The sequence below is a fragment of the Haliotis rufescens genome, unplaced genomic scaffold (assembly GCF_023055435.1).
Source record: "Haliotis rufescens isolate VD_foot unplaced genomic scaffold, xgHalRufe1.0.p SCAF_1, whole genome shotgun sequence".
NCBI classification, from domain to species: domain Eukaryota; kingdom Metazoa; phylum Mollusca; class Gastropoda; order Lepetellida; family Haliotidae; genus Haliotis; species Haliotis rufescens.
Genome location: NW_025963779.1, coordinates 33,716,070 through 33,739,557, shown reverse-complemented (window position 1 = coordinate 33,739,557; position 23,488 = coordinate 33,716,070). Strand labels below are relative to the sequence as shown.

Genomic DNA, 23,488 nt, shown 5'->3' with positions numbered 1-23,488 from the left:
AGAGGGGGACCAGAAATGGGCTTCACACATTGTCGGGAATAGAACCCGGGTCTTCTGCATGATGAACGAACGCTTTAACCACTAGGCTACTCGACTGCCCCTGGGGCGATGAATAAGTTCTGATCAGTTTATTTATCATTCTTATTGGATGGTTGCGCTTTTTGAAAAAAAAATGATGAATTTTGGGGAGAAAAGAGGTACCCTGCGCTGTATCTGGGGTAGTGGTAAATCGAGGGCTATTGTACCGAGGGTTCACTGTACTGCCATGTGTGAAGTATCTACAAATCTGATCTTGTTGGCCTAACACTTTATGCACAATTATTGTGTACTGAATATGCAATTTTGCAGTAGAGTGCTTTTTAGATTGTTTCCAACTCTTCATTGTTTTCTTTTCATTACTAAGGGCATGTGGATCGGTAACCAATTAAAATAAGAAGTTTGGCCTCATCTTGAAATACTGAACCTATACCTGAGTACTTCCCCAACTGTCCACAGCAAAAACTCCATGTTGGCCATCTGGTATCTCAACTTCTGTCAATAATTCATCATGCGTAGCAACTGCCAAGGATAACAGTGCATGAACAGAGACTGCATTTTCCATCTTCTCAAGACTATCACATTCACTGTTTGTTACAGAGCTTGGTGGTAGTAGCAGGCACCAACTGTTGCTCAGGAGTTGGAGCATACCATAAAGACAAAGGACCCTTTCAAGACCCACAATAGTTGACAAAGTGAAAAATGTTCTATGAAATAAATCTCAATAGAAATAAATATCAAAAGTACTGAAATGACGACGACATTCATACAGTTTGGCCCTCACTCTATGAAGGTTCATATTCCAATGAACTCACACAAAGTGAAGGTCAATTCTTAAATATACTTTTAAATTTTGGACCTTCAATAAAATCATGTATGGGCAACATGTCATTTTAAAAAAACAGAAGAAAAACTAACTGTAAGTAGTGAGTGAGTGAGTTGGGCTTAACGCCGCTTTTAACAGTATTCCAGTTATATCGCGGCATGTCAGCTTAATGTGGGAGGAAAGCCCGAAGTGATACAGGTCTCAGACGTTTACCACTTCGGTGAAACCCACGAGCACGGGTATGGTGCTGACAAACCTAGAAACATAATCGGGGCAAACCGGGATTCGAACCCACAATTATAGGTTTCTGGCGTGCCCAAGGGAAAACAACTTTGCACAGCGAATCGCAGCACCTTAGATGACTGGGCCACCCGTGCCCCCCTAACTGTAAGTAGCTCAGTCACCAGAAAGACCTTTTTCACCATGTCTACTGCACAGTTTGGCTGCTCCAGTGGACAAGAAGGGCTGTTATCATACCCCTTAATCAGTTAAGAAAAACCCAATAGAGGTAAGACATGTGAGTATTTTGTGTTCGGCCATGTTGCCATGGTGAGGAGAAACAAGCCAATTATTCATTTTAGCCTAATTACCAATATCCATAAACCACGTGACAGGGTGTTGATATCTGGAATACCAGCTCACGGACATGTTGGAGTCAAACGTGTGGATCTGTCGGCCTTGGGCGACACAGTGTGTGTCATACATGACTGAGATAGCTCTTCTGTGGGAGGAAACATTTTCCATACATGGAAGGTATTTCGTACTTCCATTTTGTTTTCGGAATGATGAATCACATAACATGGCTTTAACACAAATCTTAAATATGAATTGACACACCCCGCTTCTTTTCTAGGCTTTGTCGTATTCAGCAGTTGAAATTAAGCATGAGGTGTCAACAGGACCCCGTCACAATCCTAGTTCAACTTAAAGATTCAGAGGTCCTTGGGTTCAGATTCAGTAGCTCAAATCCTCAAAGATTCCTGAACTCCCTTAAATCTAAATACTTATATTGACATGTAAACATGATAATCATGATAATACTGACTCCTGCATCTAACAGGTTGTGTGAGTGAGTTAATGGTGTCAGCAATACCACTTCCTTACACCCATCTGAAAAGTAACTTGACTGGGCCAGGGGACCAGTGGTTGATAGCATGAGCACCAAGCCTTCATGGTAGAATGGTACACAATCACCAGAGTTGGGCAGGGATAACTTTGATTATGGATATGCTAAACCAAAGTTTCACCAATTTGGAACAGGACCAAAATATGACTCTCAAGTGTTTTACCTAATGTAACTAATGCACATACTGAAAACCCTCTAGGGCATTATAGGAAGGGAAATAACTACTTGATTTGTCGTTCCAAAAAGTGACTTCTTTCATATACTTTTCTTTTTACCTTTTCCTGCCGACCAACAATACTTTCAAGGAATCACTTAAGAACATTTATTTCAAATTCTATTTCAATTGGATCACAGACTATGAATTTGGAAAACCAATCTGTGAAACCAAATATAAAAACAGCGGTCTTACAAATAGGTGGCGTACACAAAGCAATTTCAATGTTACTAATATAACACTATGTTAAAGTATAGAAGTCATCAGATCGCTTTCCTTATCAAAGACTTGGTTTTATCTGGTGGTCACCATATCATACCGGTTTACAAGATATCACACCACTAAACACTCCACAGCCAAATACATTTCTCCCTGCTATCTGCCCGAACACTGGGCAAAGTTATCTTCAAGGAACAAGCAAGTGTTATTCTACCCAAAAGAGCTTCTGCAGAATGATTCTGAAATGAAACAAGTTCACGTTTTGGGTTGATTGATATGAGTGGCCATAAAGTTTTTCAAGGAAGAGTATTGTATTTATAATTACTGATAAAAAAAAATTGTGTGATTTATTATCCAACTGCAACCCTCGTGCCCATGTAACATGTTCAACACACATGTTCCAAAAACATGCTACAGAAGCAACTGTTGTTGGAGGCCTCGGTGGAGGATCTTGCAGGTATATCCCTCTTTCTCAAATCACATACCACAGGCCTCATATCAAACAAAACAGGAAAAAACTAATTCCACGACAAGAAGATGAAGTGGTATTTTCTCTTGTGCAACTAATCCTAAAAACATTTCACAGGTAAGACTCTTTTAGTGTTCCAGGCCCACAGCAGCTGTCAAACTTTAAATGTTTCTAATGTTTTGCAGATATGGGGTCAGTACGTTCTACAAGAGAAAACAATGAGAGCGGTTTTAAAACAAACTTTCAGTGATCAGTCTTGCAACCTGAAGCATGTAGAAATGCAGCTGTCTTTCATTTATTTCAATTAAAATGCCTTTCTAAGTTAAATTTGACAGCAAGGTAATTAAAAGCTTGAATGATCTAGCATTTGGTTCTGTTGTTTGTTTTTTCCCAGGGGAACCATCGCTGAAAAGGGGATTACTTGGCCTATGAGTATTGATGCTATACACAGGTTTTAAGTGATATCACTGGCAGTAATATGGAATTTTCGCTTCTGTCAACAGCCTAAGCAGAAAGTAGTCATTGGGCACATCAAAACGTAAAAGTCTCCCCATTTGAAAAAGAAGTTACAAGCTGTAATGAGTTTAGTCTGGCGGCCATTTGGGGAGTACTTCTGTTGAGCCAGATAGTGAAGATCATCCAGGGAGGCTGGTTTGACCCCAGGGATATAAATTAGCCAATATTTGGTGCATTGTGCCTCATTAGCTGCTCCATGTAGACTAGGTGAGCGGAATCAGGAGCTCTTTTCCAAGCGCTACATTTTAAATGGTAATGTTTTTCACAACTGGAAAAAAACATTCATACAATACAATACACAACTGTAGGGAGTCCCTGTCATTGGCTTAATGTTAAAACTTATAAGATTCCAGTCCAGTTTAGGTATTATAGAAGCATAACTTTCTAGAATCCCAGGATCCCATACATGATATCCTCAGATTTCAGTTCATTGCTATTCTCCATAGAAAAATCTCTTCTGCATCTACTTTACAATTCAGTGAGATAACCAATACCTCAACTGTAACAACATCAATGCTTATTGCTGTATTTCTGAGTCCATGTCTTGCAGGATACCTCAACATAAAATGAAAGCCGCTCAATCTTTTCAACATGGCCACATATAACTGGCCAAAACAGTTATCTTTCACGTTTTTCTATCCCACAGGTGTATCAAAATCCTTAAATGAATTTCACATACTTAGCAGTTCTTCAGGTCGCTTGGGGTCTTGGTCATTGACCCTGATACTACATCCTCCATTGCTGAGCAACACTGCTCCTCTGGCCCAATATCTCTGACCACCACTTTCCCTGTTTGAATTCACATCTGTCTAAAGTTCGCAATCCACAAACAAATTTGTGACATAGGTTTAACATAAATCATAATTTTCAAAATTGCCACTTGTATGCTTTCCATGATTGGTCATTGCAGGCTAGTTATTTCCCTAAAGGATATCACACAGAACAACACACTCTCCTTATTTTATGGTCTATAGATTTCTTATGACCAATTAGCTTGGGCCTTACAAAATAGAAATAAATCAGTATTTGCATTTTATTTGGCATGAAGTTCTTTGTGTTGGTTATGTGAGTGAGTGAGTGAGTATGGTTTTACGCCGCTTTTAGCAATATTCCAGCAATATCACGGCGGGGGACACCAGAAATGGGCTTCACACATTGTACCCATGTCGGGAATCGAACCCGGGTCTTCGGCGTGACGAGCCAACGCTTTAACCACTAGGCTACCCGACCGCCCCTCGTTGGTTATGTGAACAAACAATAAATGTAAATACTGCTTAAAGTAAAGTATCAAAGTTCAAATCAATCAACAAAAATAACTTGAACTACCGGTATACATATTTTATGATTGGGCATTTGGGCTCTAGGCTGTTTAATCTGTAAACAGAAGAACAAAAAGTGTCCAAGTGCTTATAAAAAGAATTGCTGCATATACTGAGTGAAGATCAAATTTGTGCTACATAATCTCCATCAGTTATAGTTTGTCAACTGTACAACTACTTGCAACACCAGTGACAGCTTTTGCCATTTGATGAGGATGCCAATGGTGTATACTTATTCTATAGCATCAAACAACTAAAACATTGTACCGTAAACGTAAGACAAGTCCAATTTTTATCTTGAATTATTAACATACAATTTGAATACAAAAAAAAAAACCTACTTTGTTTAACTTAAACTTGACCGCCTATCGTAATTATGTTAAAATCTTGTACAATGACACAACATATTTGATAATTGGGAAACACAAATTGCAGAAATGAAACGAGAGCAGAGCCAGCTGTCCCAATGGTTTCCTAAAGGCTGATGATCAGCACAGACATAGAGACGATTTCACATTTTAGATTCATCTTGACAGCTTGTCCTCAATTCCAGTGGTTGTTTCACCGACTAAGACGAAAAAATAATGACTACAGACTACTGACTAATAACAACCCCTGTCAAGACCCTCTTTATATCACATGCTCTCAAGCTATATGGATTTTTATCTTCATGAATGGATTGCCAAATTTAATTAAGTGCTTGTATAGTTAACATGGCATTATATTAAACTATGTATTTACAATTTCATTGCCTGTTTCAATACAGGTTAGAATTGGACCCAGCACTCTATTGCAAGTCATAATAGGTGACTAAATTGGATCGGGTGGTCAGGCTCTCTGACATTAATGATTGCAAGTCATCGTACTCTGTGGATCATTGATAACATTTTCAGTCAATGGTTTTGCCTGCAAAAAACTCATTTATAGGCCTTCTTGGTACAGCTGAAATATTGCTGACTGAAGCGTGAAACAACATTCATTCATTTACTGTATCATGTAGTTCACATAATACATTCTCATCTTATTCAACAGGTTGATAAATAAAAGGGTCCATTACATAAAACATTGTGACCTTGACCACTGACCTCTCACGCCTGTCTTTACAGGGCATGACAAGAAGATTTCATCAGTCATGTTGAAAAGAAATGCCTTAAGCTAGTCATATGGAAATTTGAAAAAGCTACTTCCGTGAAACTGATCCCACAATTACAGCACAAGTTGAACACGTTACAAACTGAGTATCTGTCTATAGAAGTAACATTAGTTGTGAGGGGAACAACATATGTTATTACAGACTGGGCATCTGTCTATAGTTGTCTCTGAAGATCACATAGAAAAAGTACGTGTTTATTACTGACTGGGCTTTTGTTAATACATGTCTGAATGATTTTACTTAGGTACTGTTTTGGCATAAACTAGTTATAAGATCATTACTGAAGACTGAAAACCAGTAACATATGTGTGTACTGCAGGTTGCATTGCTGTCTAAGGCTATTTGTTAGGTTTCACTTTGCGTAGTGACAGGGAACCAGTTTTGTGTTCATTACACAGCAGACATAGGAGACAGAGTGTTAGTCAAGCATGTGATCTTTATGGACTGGGCTCCTGTCAACTAAATAACATCTGCAACAAAGGTAAATATGCTCCAGCACTGACCTGGACTGGCTGCTTGAACTGTGATGCAGTAAGCAGGAACTGTCTCTCTGCCTGGAACGCCCCCTGGACCATATCACTCTGCAAAAGCAAGAGGGGTAACTCTGTAACATTGTACACTGACAACATGTAAAATAATTTAACATTACCTGTTAAAGAAACTTCCTATCTGATGGCTAGTCACCATCTTGTAGAAATTCATGCAAGTTGAATGAACGGTCTGTACAGACGTCATGATGTTTTATTTGATGGCACTTGCTTGTAATGACACAAACGACCCAATTCTCACTGTGAGTTTACCATACTGAAGGGAGTCTGGTGTTTGTCTAATTGTCACACACAATTGTTAACAGAACAAGATATATGTGCTCTAGGTTTCACTAGCAGGATGCATGGAATCTTACAAGGTGAATGGGTCAATACAGAGCAAAAGTACCTGTAAGGCTGCCATAGACACCAGCCCACATCAAGGCTCCGTGACTTGGATTGATGGTATTTAGTATGCATCAGTAAAAGGGACAGTTTTTATGGATCTATTGTCAGTGAGGGTAGATTCTTGTATACATAATGGGTATTGAGGGTAGATCTCGTATACTTATAGGGTATTGAGGGTAGATCTCGTATACTTAAAGGGTATTGAGGGTAGATCCTGGTATACATAATGGGTAGTGAGGGTAGATCTCGTATACTTATAGGGTAGAGAGGGTAGATCCTGGTATACATAATGGGTAGAGAGGGTAGATCTCGTATACTTATAGGGTAGAGAGGGTAGATCCTGGTATACATATTGGGTAGTGAGGGTAGATCTTGTATACTTTTAGGCTATTGAGGGTAGATCTCGTATACTTATAGGGTAGAGAGGGTAGATCCTGGTATACATAATATGTAGAGAGGGTAGATCTCGTATACTTTAAGGGTATTGAGGGTATATCTCGTATACTTATAGGGTAGAGAGGGTAGATCCTGGTATACATAATGGGTAGTGAGGGTAGATCTCGTATACTTATAGGGTATTGAGGGTAGATCTCGTATACTTATAGGGTAGAGAGGGTAGATCCTGGTATACATAATGGGTATTGAGGGTAGATCTCGTATACTTTTAGGGTATTGAGGGTAGATCTCGTATACTTATAGGGTATTGAGGGTAGATCTTGTATACTTATAGGGTAGAGAGGGTAGATCTCGTATACTTTTAGGGTAGAGAGGGTAGATCTTGTATACTTATAGGGTAGAGAGGGTAGATCTCGTATACTTTTAGGGTAGTGAGGGTATATCTCATATACTTACTTATAGGGTGGAGAGGGTAGATCTCAAATACTTAATGAGTATTGAGGGTAGATCTCATATACTTGCATGGTAGAGAGGGTAGATCTCAAATATGTATAGGGTAGAGAGGGTAGATCTCAAATACTTATAGGGTAGAGAGGGTAGATCTCATACACTTATAGGGTAGTGAGGGTAGATCTTAAATACTTTTGGGTAGAGATGGTAGATCTCATATACTTATATGGTAGAGAGGCTAGATCTCAAATACGTATAGGGTAGAGAGGGTAGATCTCATACACTTATAGGGTAGTGAGGGTAGATCTCAAATGCTTTTGGGTAGAGAGGGTAGATCTCATATACCTATAGGGTAGTGAGGGTAGATATCAAATACTTTTGGGTAGAGATGGTAGATCTCATATACTTATATGGTAGAGAGGGTAGATTTCAAATACGTATAGGGTAGAGAAGGTAGATCTCAAATACTTATAGGGTAGTGAGGGTAGATCTCAATTACTTTTGGGTAGAGAGGGTAGATCTCATATACTTACATGGTAGAGAGGCTAGATCTTAAATACGTATAGGGTAGAGAGGGTAGATCTATATACTTATAGGGAAGTGAGGGTATATCTCAAAAACTTTGGGGTAGAGAGGGTAGATCTCATATACTTATATGGTAGAGAGGCTAGATCTCAAATACGTATAGGGTAGAGAGGGTAGATCTCAAATACTTATAGGGTAGTGAGGGTAGATCTCAAATACTTTTAGGCAGAGAGGGTAGATCTCATATACTTATAGGGTAGAGAGGGTAGATCTCAAATACTTATAGGGTAGTGAGGGTAGATCTCAAATACTTTTGGGTAGAGAGGGTAGATCTCATATACTTATAGGGTAGAGAGGGTAGATCTCATATACTTATAGGGTAGAGAGGGTAGATCTATATACTTATAGGGTAGTGAGGGTAGATCTCAAATACTTATAGGGTAGAGAGGGTAGATCTATAGGGTAGAGAGGGTAGATCTCAAATATTATTGGGTAGTGAGGGTAGATCTCATATACCTACTGGTTAGCGAAGGCACATTCTCGTATGGAATTTTGGGTAGGTATGTGTTTATTGGCGTAGTAGGGGAAATTTGCAGTCTCTTCTATCACAGAACACAGTGTGTTAATCTCATCATTCTAGAAAAGTTAATATTAACAATGTTAATACACACCTGCGTCTTGACATCACCACCTATAGATGAACTGAGCGACACATACTGTGCGAATGGGCCACTCAGGATGGCATCAAAGGCAAGAATGAAAGGTGCAACCTCTGAAACAACAACAGTTGTCACATGACACAGCTGTAACAGGAAGTACTACCCGAGTTGATAAAAGTGGGAAAGCTCCGAGGTTTTTTTCCACTTTTATAAACGAGTGTTGATATATTTGATATCAAAAGACACAAGGGTGAGATTTTATGTATCATCCAACATCATTTTTCAAACTTTTTTTCAGTTTGTAGACAGTAATTAGCAGTGTCTTAAGTGTAAAAAAGTACTGCTTACAGCTTCAGTAGCAGAGCCATTAGTGATGTCATTTGATTGTGACGTCATGGTAACCAATGACATCACAATGGTCTGTAAAGCATTGTGATGCAATTTCATTGCAGCGATATTTACAGAGTAGATATCGTTTGATCTCACCCAAGCGATATCTCCTGTGGGAGCCAGTTTTGGATGATAAAAACAGCTCTACACTGAATTCCAATACTCTACCATATCTTTTATCTTACTGATTGTACTGGAAATACGAAGCAGGAAAAACTGTCTGTTGCCATAGTGTGATAAGCTTTCTAAAAAGAGGGTCAAGTCTTTGAAAGGCATTTAGAAGTGATACATCGGACCACTGTACAATCAAAATGTAAATTAATATCATTTTGTGGGACATTTTTCTTTGCCAACAGTTTTCAGCACTGGCATATCCTGCTGACATTCAAGATTAATCTGCAATCAATCAGGTGTTGGTCACAGTCTGGAGTAGTCAATTATGGAAAACAGTATACATCATTGATTGGACATGAACACCTCTCAATCACAGTTTCTTATGGCTTGCAGTTGGCTTGCACAAGGCATACACAGGAAGTTATTGACCACATCCAGACTGGATAGTCTGCCAGGATCTACTGATCCCAGACTCATCTTGAGTGAGTGAGTGAGTGAGTGAGTTGGGTTTAACAACGCTTTTAACAGTATTCCAGTAATATCACGGCATGTCAGCTTAATGTGGGAGGAAAGCCCAAAGTGATGTAGGTCTCAGACGTTTACCACTTCGGTGAAACCCACAAGCACGGGTATGGTGCTGACAAACCTAGAAACATAATTGAGGCGAACCGGGATTCGAACCCAATATCATAGGTTTCTGGCGTGTCCAAGGGACGCAAAACTGCACAGCGAATCGCGGCGCCTTAGATGACTGGGCCACCCGTGCCCCCAGAATTGTCCTGAGAGTGATACTTGGTCTGTCATCACCCATGCTCATAGCTAAAGTATCTATGGTTGAATGAGTTGTTATTTTACATCACTTAAAGCACATTAAAGCAACATCACAAGGGGGAACACCAGAAATTGCCTTCACACAATGTACCTAGGATTCAAACCTGGACATTCAGCATGATGAGCAAACACTATAACCAGTAACTTATCTCACATCGGCTTAAGTTTTTATGACCTACAGTATTTGCCGTAATAAGTTAAATTTGTTTCCCGAAATTGAGTGATCAAATCTAGTTCAAAAGTCATGAAACTAAAACAAATTGATAATAGTTAAAAGGCAATTATATATCCCTTCTACGCTGCGGTATTCTGAAAAAAATCCATAATATGTACATGAAAACGTATTGACTGTCAGTGTCATGTGTGAGAGTAAGTGAGTATGGTTTTACGGTGCTCTTAGCAATATTTTAGCAATATCATGGCGGTGAACACCAGAATTGGGCTTCACATTGTACCCATGTGGGGAATCAAACCTGGGTCTTCAGCGTGACAAGCAAACACTTTAACCACTAGGCTACCCCACCACCCCTAGGATGTCATGTAAACTTTCTGACATTGTAAGGCCGCATACAAATATTGCTCATATATTGGTCTGAAAGTTGGTCGGGGGCATTTATAGGAGCTGAGCCTTTAATACAACTAACATGCCGTGATGTTTGAGACACTGTTGCAGTGCCGGCAGACCGAACTCATTCACTCCAGGTAGTATCACCCAGGCACAGCAGTTGCACTGGGTTACAGACCTGGATAACATCACCACTGTAAGCAGAGCTCCAGGCAATATCCTGCATCTCCTAAGGGGGGATCATTATGACAGTTTATCACTGGGTAAAATAATGTAGATGGTGTGAGTTTGCCTCCAGGGTTTTTGTAATGCTATAATAACCACCTCCCCTATTCTTCCTGCTCCAAAAACAATCTTCATCAAATTGAATTTTCGTATCTTCTTTTATTGGCATTTAGTTACGAACAAATTAATATCATATAAACCCAGCCCAAAATTTAAATTATGATGTGACAATACATTCATATAACTGGTTTTATAGTGATGAAGATGAAAATTAAAATAATTCAATACAGAAGACAGTTATAATTATATAAAGGTTGAATGAACACGAATGAGACATGAACGTTCATTAAAAGAATATCATTTCTGTCTGGTGAAAATGTGGGAGACATATTAAAATATGTTTAAAACCAGACCCTCTTTATGAATCCTCTTTATACATGATATACTTGTGGTAAAATTAGTTAACTGCTGACCTACTTTAATTATTCCCTGACTATCACAAGTCTGGGGACGATGGATAGCCTTGTGGTCTAGTGGTTAAAGTGTTCGTTCATCACACCTAAGGCCTGGTTTGGGTATAATGTGTGCAGTGCCTTTTTGGTGTTCGCTGCTGTGATATTGCTAGAATATTGCTCAAGGTGGTGTGAAATCATTAAATCATTTCTCTCTTAATCATTATTAATCTCATTGTACTCATTCTTTTAATGATTTCTCACATCAGTGTTTCATCAACATTACACTTGTATATCAACTTGTTGACTGCACATATTACAAATTAAAATTTGAGATGGTCCCCATTTTGGTGGGCACCATGTTGGTACTTACCAGAATCCCCTGCTGAAGAGGAGGAAGTGCGACTGGCTGGTTGAGATCGAGCCAAGCTCTCTAACCTGGTGGCAACGTTCTCCAGTCGAGAGACGGCATTCATTAACAGGTCCTGCGACATGGTGTCAGCCTCTGCTAATGCTAGGACAACCTGTTGCTGTGCTTCCCTTAGTTCCTCTGTTACTGATTCTTCTGTTCCTGTTTCTGAGGCACCACCATGTGCCAGATGAGTGTCAGTCTTTTCTGAGTCAGTACATGCAGTATTCACCTGATAGTTGTTGTTGTCTCGGACCTGCTTGGCACACAGCTGAGTCAGTTCATCAATGGAACTGTTCACATACACGTGGTCCTCAGTGTTGACGTCTTCGTCCACGAAAGGAATAGGAGCTGAAATAGATACACTTCCATTTCTAAGGGACTTATCACCAACGCTGTGATTAGGGCTATCCGAAACAGCGCCATTTTCAGGCGAGTAGTTTCTTTTCTTAGATCCCAAACAACAAAACATGACTGAAGGTTACATAGGTTATGCTGCTTTGTTATAGAGATTCCAGCCTTCGATGCCACACACACGAATATTCCTTTCAGAATACACCACCCTCTACCATGTTGACATGGGATGAATAGTCGCAGAGAACGGGGGAAAAACCACACACACACTGTTAACACTCTCAGAGCCACAACACAAACATAGGTAGCCAGTAAATATGTGTGCTGGGTAGCAGACGGTCCAGCTGAGTGGGGAGGGTGGAGCAGACGCCAAATGCCTTGAGGCAGAAGTGGTGTGAGACTGTCACTGACTTCCTAGATGCTGTGACCGTGGGCAATGACTGCACCTTCAGGTATGTGCCTTAGATCAATCAGTGTCAATCTGAGGATGTGCTGCCTCTCTTCTCACAACCTCCATACTTCTCCGTACTCTGATACAGCAGGCAGCCTCAGCTTCTAGGTCAGCCGGTGTAGAACTCTCACCACTGATTACTCAGGGTGGTTATGCAGCCTCTCCTAACATCAACTCTATGTTGATGAATATTGCTCAATTCTTGTTTATCTTGATCCGATTCACTAACAACGTATGTACACTTCCATTAAATACAAATACACACAGCTTTTTTTTACATCACCTTATCCCTTCCGTATAAGTTAGTGTAAGTAGAAAAGATAACACTTGAAAAGTTTTTTCGTCAAGATCTAAAGATAGATTCTAATCTGCTTAAACATGATCTACATTACACATTCTCATGGTTGACAGGCGTATGCTTAAATTCCATAAAATAATGCTGTTACCCAAGATCCATTCAAGAAATCACACATTACAGATAAGACTACATTGGTCTATTAAAGGACCACACCCACTGTGGAATTTAGTAGGCAATATGCACCGGAGAAATACACAATAGCTGGAATCGAGGCTCAACACAGCTGGAGAAAACACCCAATCCAGTATAAATCGAGTCATAGAATATCTACAAAAGTCGTCCAGAGTGTTGAAACTTGTCCGATAACATGATAAATCCACTATATGAGTAATCCTCGTCACCACAATCTGGAACACTCCATATAAGTTCTGTCAACAGAGCACTGTCAAAATAACCAGGCCAAAAGCAGACGTGCCATTTCCGTTTATGGTAGAATAGTCCTTCCCAAACACAGGCAAAATAAGTAGACCCACAGATCAATGAAAACAGTCAACACACTTCTCTATAAATACCATTCAATGCCAACTGGTTTTGACATATTTACAGTCTCACAATATGATTGTCAACAAGGCTTGGCAACAAGCTGGATTATCAATGGTATAGCAGACCACAATGACTGGAGCTTTATGCAGTGACCATGCAAGATTATCTGATAGGATCGTCCGAGTGTGGCAATGTCGACATCACAGCTTTCCATCTTGTAGTATTAACACACTCACCACAGACTAGTCTCCTAAGGTCAACATTCTTTTGGGTTTCTCATACAAACATTGGCAAAATACCCATTACAAATAGTTACATGCCTTGTAACCTTGACTAACAACCAAATCCATATATACTGTCCCTTGACGTAACCAAAACAAAATGTTAGTGAAACTGGTTATAAAGTATCCCACATAAGCCCTTTACAGCCAGCATCGCGTGACTGACGTGTCCAATACCGTTACATAATGACAAATACAGGCGACAGCTGGTAGGCGTGGAGAATTCGACAAATACATTCAGCACCTGGATGAAGGAGGACGAAATCAATCCGAGATTTCTAAAGTAAGTGGGCAACTGACATTCAATTCAACTCACACATACACTCAAAAGAAGATGATTCCAAATGTGACTCAAATGCCTTGTTACATCGCTGAGCCTTGTGTATATGAGGGGCTGGCCTGGAACGTGAGGAATGGGTGAGGACAAAACCGCTGACTGATCGATTGTTTCCACAAACAGCAATATTTGTCCCAATCTGGAATTTCGATACCATCATGCACTAGCACAATAACGTTCTTGGATGCACCAACAACTGAGAATCCCCCAGTTGTCTTGCTTAAACTTTGTCACCATCTCTCGGTTACACACATGCCAAATTCATTTCAAACAGCATGATCATAAAGATATAATATTTTCTTACACAGGTAAAAATTCTTGCTTTAAAATATATTTTTAATCATCTTTTTACTGCCTGAGAGCATGTTCGGAGCACGGATCAACAAACGACATTTTTGCTTTTAACATGTTGCATGTAGTTGAGAAGCTTGATCATTTTTGTGTGTATATGAGCTTCTGGGCGAGAGTGTTCGTGTTGAAACATGTTGAACAAATTCTTGGTGTTAGAAATTTTTCTGCATTTTGTAGATATACGTTGTTTGTTTAGACATGCACAGGCAGTCAGCTATGTGGGATAAAAGCTACATGAAACGTTTTGCTTTCAGAGGTCTCCTGTTTCACTGATAATGTAAGTGCACCCATGTACAGTGTCATCTTCATTCTGGTGAAAATTACTTGCTTCAAACTTTATTTTGTTTGTATATAATGAACACACAAAGATGCATTTTTCACTTAGGCCATACCAGTGTTTTTCATGTTTTAAGTTTACCTATCCTACATTTTTCAATGTACCACTGGGGTGGTCGGGTAGCCTAGTGGTTAAAGCGGTCGCTCCTCATGCCGAAGACCCGGGTTCGATTCTTGACTTGGTTGAAGCATGTCATCGATCCCAATTGCTGGATTGTTTGGTCCAAACTCAATTATTTACAGACCGCCGTCATATAGCTGGAATATTGCTGAGTGCGGCGTAAAACAACAAACTAACCAAACCTGCATCATGAAACCAAGCCAAAGCAGAGTCTAGTACCAAGATGGTCACCATCATCATGGCAACCCCATCTACTTATGTCATCCTTTCACAACAAAAAGTCCTACTGACCAACTCTTCCCCACAATCACTAGGAGGCTTATTTTTCAAACATGGCCTTCTAACTACAGACCAGGAATTATCCCCAATACAAGACAGCAACAGTATTTTACGTAGGAATTCTTCCTCTCAAAGATTGACTTTTTAAAGCATTAAGAACACAGCAACAAGAGCTAAATAATCTGTGTACACCAAGGGCTCTGTGACAGTAATCCCCAATGAGCATGTGTTTGTTGGGTCAACAAGGTATTTACCTCTGCTCTGCCAGACATGCAGCAAGCAGTGAATTGACACTGCAGCCACCATAGGCCAACACAACATCACCTACAATTAACAACTGACTATTGTATGCTACATACACTCTCATCAGGAGCTCAATCAGCTAACATTACATTGTAATTCAACAAAACATACATGTAGTCACCTTGGACCGCATCACCTTTTATAGAAAAGAACTTTCTCAATCATTGTCGGTTTGTCAAAGTGCAGAGTTTTGGCTAATACAATATTCAAAGCATGTCTGGCAGATGTTGGAAGGAAAACACACTTTCTCCGTCCATTTCTATTGTTTTTCAGGTTTGGTGGACAACAGTAGACTTAACTGATGTAAATTTGACATTTGAAACCTCATCCTGTGGATTCAGGTCAAAATTCAATTTTGTGGGATCAATCTGCCAGTAACCTAGCTCTACATTGAAAACAAAGTATGTTTGTCTTCTAAATAGTATTCATGTCAAAAGTATGGTTTAAAAAAGGGCAATGAACAGTACACAATACAGTATATATTGTTCGGAGGACATCACTCTTGGATAAAAAAAACCCTCATAAAATATACCATTAATACTCTATTACTATGAAACCTCTTTAGAGATATCAAAACAAACCCCCAACCCCACAACAGAATGCATTGAATTGTAAAGAATATTCGAAATATACATTCACTAAATCTTCTTGAAGGCAACACTAAACAATTTCACTCAAATGGCCACTTAATGTATATGACACCCAAAAAGTATTGTGGTGAAAGCACTGTCATGTAAATCCCATATTAATGTAGACTGCTAAACAGAAAGCTGTATCAACATAAGAATGACGACAGCCGTGAGAATGTAACCTGTGAAGAGTGTTATGTATTAAGTTATGTGAACCAGGCTGCATACAAGTATAAGGAATACAGACCCTGACACCCCTTCGCTATATATATATACAATCAACATACAATGTCCATATCAACTAGCTTTCACCAGACCTCAAATTTGTCTCACGTGAACGAGCAACAAGGCCCTATTAGGCCACACCAATTCATTTCTTGTCTTGTGGACAAGCCTGTTCTGAAATATGTAGTGTAGCCCTTTATTAGTGACCTGTGTCACAGAGTGTGGGAGCAAAGCCAAAGTAGATCGTGGATGTTGATTATGGTTAAAGCAAAATGCGGATGTATGGTGCTTACAAATCAGTGATGTTATTCAGGACGAATCAAGATAAATCTACACACATACCGAATTTCACTTCATTTGAACGAAAATGTCTGAGTAATGACCATAAAGCGCTTCTACTTTATGGCTGCCATGGCGGCCATATTGAAAATCAGAATTGAACCTTTTGAAGATTTGGGTGTCATCAATGATGGGAAGAAGTATGTGAAGTTTCAGCTTCACTGGCCCAGTGGTTTCTGAGCTGATCCTTACAACGGACGACAGACAACGGACAAACAGGCCATGATATTAGCGCACTTGACATTCAGTTAGGTAAGTTAGAATACAAGCATGTTCAGCAAAATACATGCATCTCAACGTATAAAGGCAACTGAATTGCAGACCATTTTTGCATCATTTGTTAGGCTATGTGACGGATGATTTATTGGTATCACACCTGGATGATTGACCTGAATAGGCTTAACTCTGCCTTCAGCAGTATTTCAGTCATACATGGTTTGCAGATGTGCTGTGGGTTAAAAGGTGTAAGGAATCAATTGGGATTTTATCACTGATAAAAATCAGTTCATTTGAACATCATAACCAGTTGCTAATTTTATTTTATTATTTTCTTTTCTTTAATAAGTCATCTCAAAGAACCATGATCACAAATGATAAGAATCTGCATCATCTTCGATGAATGAAATTGTATAACATATTTACTGAAGATTAAAGTGTTTATTTGTATAACCTTACAGATCAAAGGAATGGTTAAACATACAAAACTGATATCAAAAGAGCATTTTTCTCCACAATGTATAATGGACACTTGCAACTGACAGTCATAATTGATGACAACTTTCATCTGACCTTCTATATGATGTTTTGTTTGTTTGTTGATTGTTTAACGCTGCATCGTCAGTGAGATTTAACTAATTTGACATCCACTCGGGTCAAAGTGTCATATGTACAAGGGTACTTGTACTGGTCCACCACCCTGATCTGCTACAGAATAGCCATCTACATTGTAAAGGTGGTAGTCAACTAAGGAAAAGCACTTGTCCTTCCTGAAGTTTACAGTTCTCAGCAGATTAAGTTAATTTTAAATACTGCTTAGCGTTGAGATCACTGTTAATAGTTCATCCATGAATTCTGACTTGACGGGTAAAAGTAACAAGTTATGGTTAGATTGTTCCTTGAATGTCCAGGCTCCAGCTGGTGAAACTGCCATATTGCCAGTCAAGCCAATCCTTCTTCACTTGTTCCTTGAATGTCCTGATTCCAACTGGTGAAACTGCCATATTGCCAAAAAAGCCAATCCTTCTTCACCAAGCTTTTCAAAAATACAGCTTGTTGGGACTCTGTGAGCCTTTCCTTAGCCAGAGTAGATCAGCTGACCCCTGGGGCTGACCCTTGGGGCTGACTGGAGGGAATTACTGTGATCAACTAAACTCAGTGTGTTGAGTCTGGGAACAACTTGGCTTCATATCACTTATCCATGGATCAACACGTCAAAACATCTAAATGTTTCAAATTCAGGATAAACTCACACATGACAGAATGGTTGGCAGTTGGCAGAATTCATGTTGCAGCTCACTAACATACTTTAAGTCTTTAATATGTTGCAATAAGCCTGAGGTCAAAGAAAATGTCTTTTGATTTTGGGGTGATTACAAAAATATTTTGTCCTTCTTCGTATGGTTTACAGAAGGCCCTTAAAGAGGAGGGAGGGAGGGAGGGAGGGAGAGAGGGAGGGAAAGTGAGTGAAAGGTAAGTTGGAGTCTGCAACATTTCAGCGGTCATAGAATTCTGGGCCACCCAGACCAGTGGTTGATAGTCCGATCAACGATCCCTGATGTTAGGTGTAATGATACACAACTGCCCAGGTAACTCATTGTGATTCTCTTTAAAATCTCTCATGAAAAGCATGGGGTGCTGGGGATCTATCTGCCAAGAAGAGAGTGAGTGAGTGAGTTAAAATTTAACGTCGCATCGGCATTATCTCAGCCATATAGCGACGAGACCAAGCTAATATATATACAATTAAGTCATTTATGCAATGACATATTTAAAAACACTTTATCAAACATATTGGAGCATACTATATTTAAACACAATTGATGAAACATATGAGCATAACAATATCATTAATACAGTTTAAAAAACAGGCTATAGGCCACCAGTAACCAAAGCTAGGCCACCTCGCTAAGGGTGAATGATTGTGAGGGAGTGAAAGAGAGAGAGAGGTGAGAGTGTGAGTGAGTGAGTGAGGTAATGTTGTTTCATGCCGCAGTCAGCAATATTCCAGCTGCATCACAGCAGCCCCGACAAACCAGGGGCCGATAACATGAAGAATGATCTATGCGATCAGGTCAAATTTTAAGAGGGATGATGATTAAGAAATAATTACATAAGTTTTCTCAAAAATACTTTAGAAGCAGAAGACCTATGAAAAGTTTGCCATTAACACAATAAATATATTTGTAAAAGTCAAAACTCAAACTACTTTAAAAGATTACATGTATATATATATATATATATATATATATATATATATATATATATATATATATATTCTTCCATCTCACCACAACTCATTTCACTATGAAATTCCAACACTAGGCACAGTGTTGACCAACATATAGTCATCAAAATAAATTATGTATTAGGTTAAATAGAAATAATTCTACAAGAAATCCCATGAGTAGTGAGTGAGTATTGTTTTACGCCGCTTTTAGCAATATTCCTGCAATATCATGGCGGGAGACACCAGAAATGGGTTTCACACATTGTACCAGTGTGGGGAATCGCACCCGGGCCTTCGACGTGACGAGCGACCCCACTGCTCTGCCATGAGAAGTAAAGGAACACTCAAGTCTTAATTTCAGAGCTGAAAAGATGCTGAGACTGGAATGGGGGTGATTGTTTTATTTATTGTATACTCTGGAACCTGAACGAGACACTAGGCATAGTGTGCCTTAGAAATATTACCATATACATAACACATGTTTCAATTCCTCATTTCCGACACAGCACTTGACCGTGTTGACAAGACTTGAACCCATCAGGAAGGGCAAGGGTATCGGAGTGATTTCCTGCTTGTGGAGGATTATAAATATATACAAACTTTACACCAAAATATTGATAATATCAAACATAAATTAACAACTTATGCAGGAATAAACACAGCTCTTGTGATCACTTGCTTGTCAAGGTTAACAAGTACAAAAAATGGCTTCCTGGAATACATTATCAATATCACCGCCAGTAGGGTTATCATTCATAACATGAGGAAAAAAGTCTCGATATCTACTTGCCAGTTATTATTTCTCAGTGGCAGGAAACAGGAAAAAGCCGTACAAAGCCATAAAAGAGGGAAGTGGTGTAGGTGTGTATGAAAAACATGTAATCTGTAGGAGAGACAGTCAGGACTTGAAGATCATCCAACATGCTACACATTCCATTCAAACACATCAGCTGCCAGCACAAATAGCATAACATCGGAAGTCAATATATCAGGGGAGGCAACTCACTGAGTGGTCTGCAAATATCTGTCAAACCTTTACCAGTTTCAAATCTTTCTTTTTTTCGAAAACATTTCATTGTTGTTTTTACACATCTGTTAAGTTCATTGCAGTATGTTTTTTTTCAAAGTTGATGGCACAATTCTTCTGTCGAAGACATGACTGATTTAGGCGGATTCAGAGTCAATCATCAGGGATAGAAATTTGCACTAGCCATCAAGCACATGTCAAACTGTTCAATAATACCTAGACTAACATATAGTCTTTGAAATGAACATATTTTACAGAAAAAAACAGTTGTTAAATTATCATAAAAATATCATAAAAAGGAACCAAGAGACTTTCTTCACTACAGTAATCAGGACTTGCCAAATATTCTAGACTTGCACTGGCTGCATTGGCCATATTTGTTTCAGGATCTGAATCTCTGTAAAACCCATTTAACTATGCCTAATATCATTTGTCTTAATATAAAATATAATTCTTGTGGAGTCTTAAGTCGTGAGGTAAAAGTCTATAATACTCCCCAATATTTTCTCAATAACATAAAATGTCTAATGACAAGTCAGGCCACTGGAGTACTAGACCTTTTCTTTACTTTAGAGTACTGCTGAACCTAGTAATGTTACTGACATGTTTATTTTTTATGACTTGGCTCAAGGATCATCCTTCCTCAATTGCGTAAAAATGGCAGACTTGTTTCTAAAAGTATGTTTCCGCTGACCATACAAACAATTTCTTCAACAAACACGACCTAAGGGCCAGGTAATGCAATGACAGTATTATTCTAAGGTTCCTTTGAAACTCCCATAAACAGCATTTAAAGCTAGGACAAAAAGAAGGAATAAGAAGTCTCCTGTGTGACAAACAGTGTTTGAGTTTGTTTCCATTCTTTCTTGTCCTGTAAATACACACAACAAACAATTTGCAAACTTTGTCTCGCTGCCCATTTAATCAAAAATATTCCTCAACTTCAGGGATCCATCTAAAATTAAATGACCCAAGTAATAAAACAAGGTTGACCCTATTGTGTCAATATAGAAATTGCCATGCACTTCAGTAGGCTTTTCTTTCGAGTTGAAACAAAATTATTTTGTCCATCAAACGAAAATAATTTTGAAATCCAGATTCCATGCCAAATTTGTTTTGTAGCTGCATAATAAAAATAGCAAAGATGAATCTTGTCATTTATGCAAAATCAATAAACAGAAACTTCATGCATTGGTGAGCAAAAAGTATCATATGAAATGCACAAATGTAAAAGAAATTATACATCTAAACCATTCTTCCTTGTGTTATTTTCTATGGGAAACAGCAGCGAGACAAACTAAAGACACAGCTCAAGTGTAAGCAAAGACTGAGGGCTGTCAACAAACAGTAAACATCTTGTGGAATTACTTAACACAACATCAGCAACAATATCGCCACCAGGACGTCTATGTCAGAGGGAATTCCTTGTAGTGCAATTACCCTACTGCAACAGAACGTAAATTAAAATTGGGTGGGAACCTATTAAATTGAAACATAAAAATAATTGATTGTATCTCCGCTCATCTAGTTGTCAACCATGCTAATTGGTTACACAATCTATTTATCCCATTTGAAGATTGGATCTAAACACAGCCTGCTCACTTAAGGAAGTTTCAGGGAAACATAAATGCATTCCTAATCTGGACTGGCTCTTATTACATGACAAGCAACTTTTTATCAAAAGATTTCCCCTAAACATACTTGAGGTGGATAGGCCATCAAACAAACTTATTCATGAAGACTTAAGAAATTTACTTATACGCTTAAGAGGAGAGATATCTGTAAACTTTTTTTTCTCTATGTGAAACACACAACACAAGATTCCATATGGTCTTCTGTCATATCTGGGCTAAATAGATACTTGTCATTTTCAAACCCATGCCATGTACAGTGTTCCGTATTAAGGAGATCCTGGCATCCTTCAAGTTTACTTCTATAGTATTTGAATCTAGGGACCTTTTAAATTGTAACTTCCACATAAGGGTGATGATATGAACACCTTGTCTTTAATATGTTCAATGCCTAATTTCGAACACCGAATGTGACTGGGTGAGTGAGTTGGATACAACGTCGCTTGGAACAGCTAGTATTTCAGTTACACCATGTTGTGTCAGCTTATTGCAAGAAGTTAGGAGAGTGGGAGGTCACTGGTCAGAAGCTGGGATGCATCATACCAAAAGACATTTAAGAATTGACCTTCACTTTGTGTGAGTTCATTGGAGTATGAGGTGAGGTGAGGTAAAATTGGGTTTAACGTCGCGTCCAAGATTATTGCACTTATATAGCGACGTGCATGCACGTGTATGTGTGTGTGGCTGCTTGTACTAGTCCGGACTGATGCCGATTTATAGTGCTAGCTCACTGAGATACCATGCCGCAGTTTAACATGAATACCCCACTCAGACACAGTATACTGACTCCGAGCCGACCAGTCCTTGTTTTAGCCCCTTAATGCCGAGCGCCAGACAGGGTAACAACAAGTACAATCTTTTAACGTCTTTTTGTATGACGCGGCCCGGGATCGAACCCTGGACCTTCCGCTCTCCGGGCGGACGCTCCACCACAAGACCACGGAGGCGGTCCATTGGAGTATTAACCTGCATAGAGTGAGGGCCAAACTGTATGAACGTTGGAGTTTGTGACACAGTCTCATGAAAAACGTATGAACGTCAAATTGTGTCGTTATACACTTATGAACGTCAACTTCGCGGTCATGTGACCGACCTCTCGTCCAATGGAAAAGCTGTATATCGTGTAAACGTCAAATTATTTTTTTTTTAAAAGATGGTTCTTGTTACAATGCCTGACTCTGCATTAAGGGGATGAAACAAGGACTGGTCCGCTGGGAGTCAGTATACATACTGTGTCTGAGAGGGGTATTCATATTAAACTGTGGCATGGTATGTCAGTGGTCTAGCAGTATAGAACTGGCATTTGTTTAGTTTAATACAAGAGCACACATATGCACGCATGAAAGCATGCAAGTACACACGCAAACACGTCCGCACGCATGCAAACAGATGCAGACACATACACAACACTATACAAGTGTAATAATCTTACATGCAACATTAAACACCATTTCACCTCACCAAGCTAAGTCATGCGTGTCTGCCACTTTGGTGAAAACCACAAACATCCCTACGATGCAGAAAAATCAAAGTGAATTGGAACTTTGACTGCGGAGTGACTTGGAGTGCTTAGATGACCGGCTACCTGTGCCCCTTCTCGTACCTAGAGTAACAGCTTCTTTCATGGATCATCACGTGAATAATAATCATTATCCATAGTTGACTAATGCTGTGTATCTAGGGTAAGTCCAGTCTGTCTACTTCAGGA

The 23,488-nt window shown here is 39.2% G+C and overlaps 1 protein-coding gene across 4 annotated transcripts in view; it reads right to left on the bottom strand.

The window, feature by feature from the left end:
• LOC124139435 (adenylyl cyclase-associated protein 1-like) overlaps nucleotides 1-23,488 on the bottom strand; it is a 97,220-nt gene that overhangs the window by 59,618 nt on the left and 14,114 nt on the right. For all 4 annotated transcript variants that reach the window (XM_046506482.2, XM_046506481.2, XM_046506484.2 and 1 more), the window contains exons 2-4: nucleotides 11,794-12,180; nucleotides 8,856-8,956; nucleotides 6,382-6,459 (exon numbers count right to left, since the gene is read on the bottom strand). In XM_046506482.2, coding sequence (XP_046362438.2) covers nucleotides 6,382-6,459; nucleotides 8,856-8,956; nucleotides 11,794-11,914 — 300 coding nt within the window. In that variant the 5' untranslated portion in view covers nucleotides 11,915-12,180. The remainder of the gene's footprint in view (nucleotides 1-6,381; nucleotides 6,460-8,855; nucleotides 8,957-11,793; nucleotides 12,181-23,488) is intronic.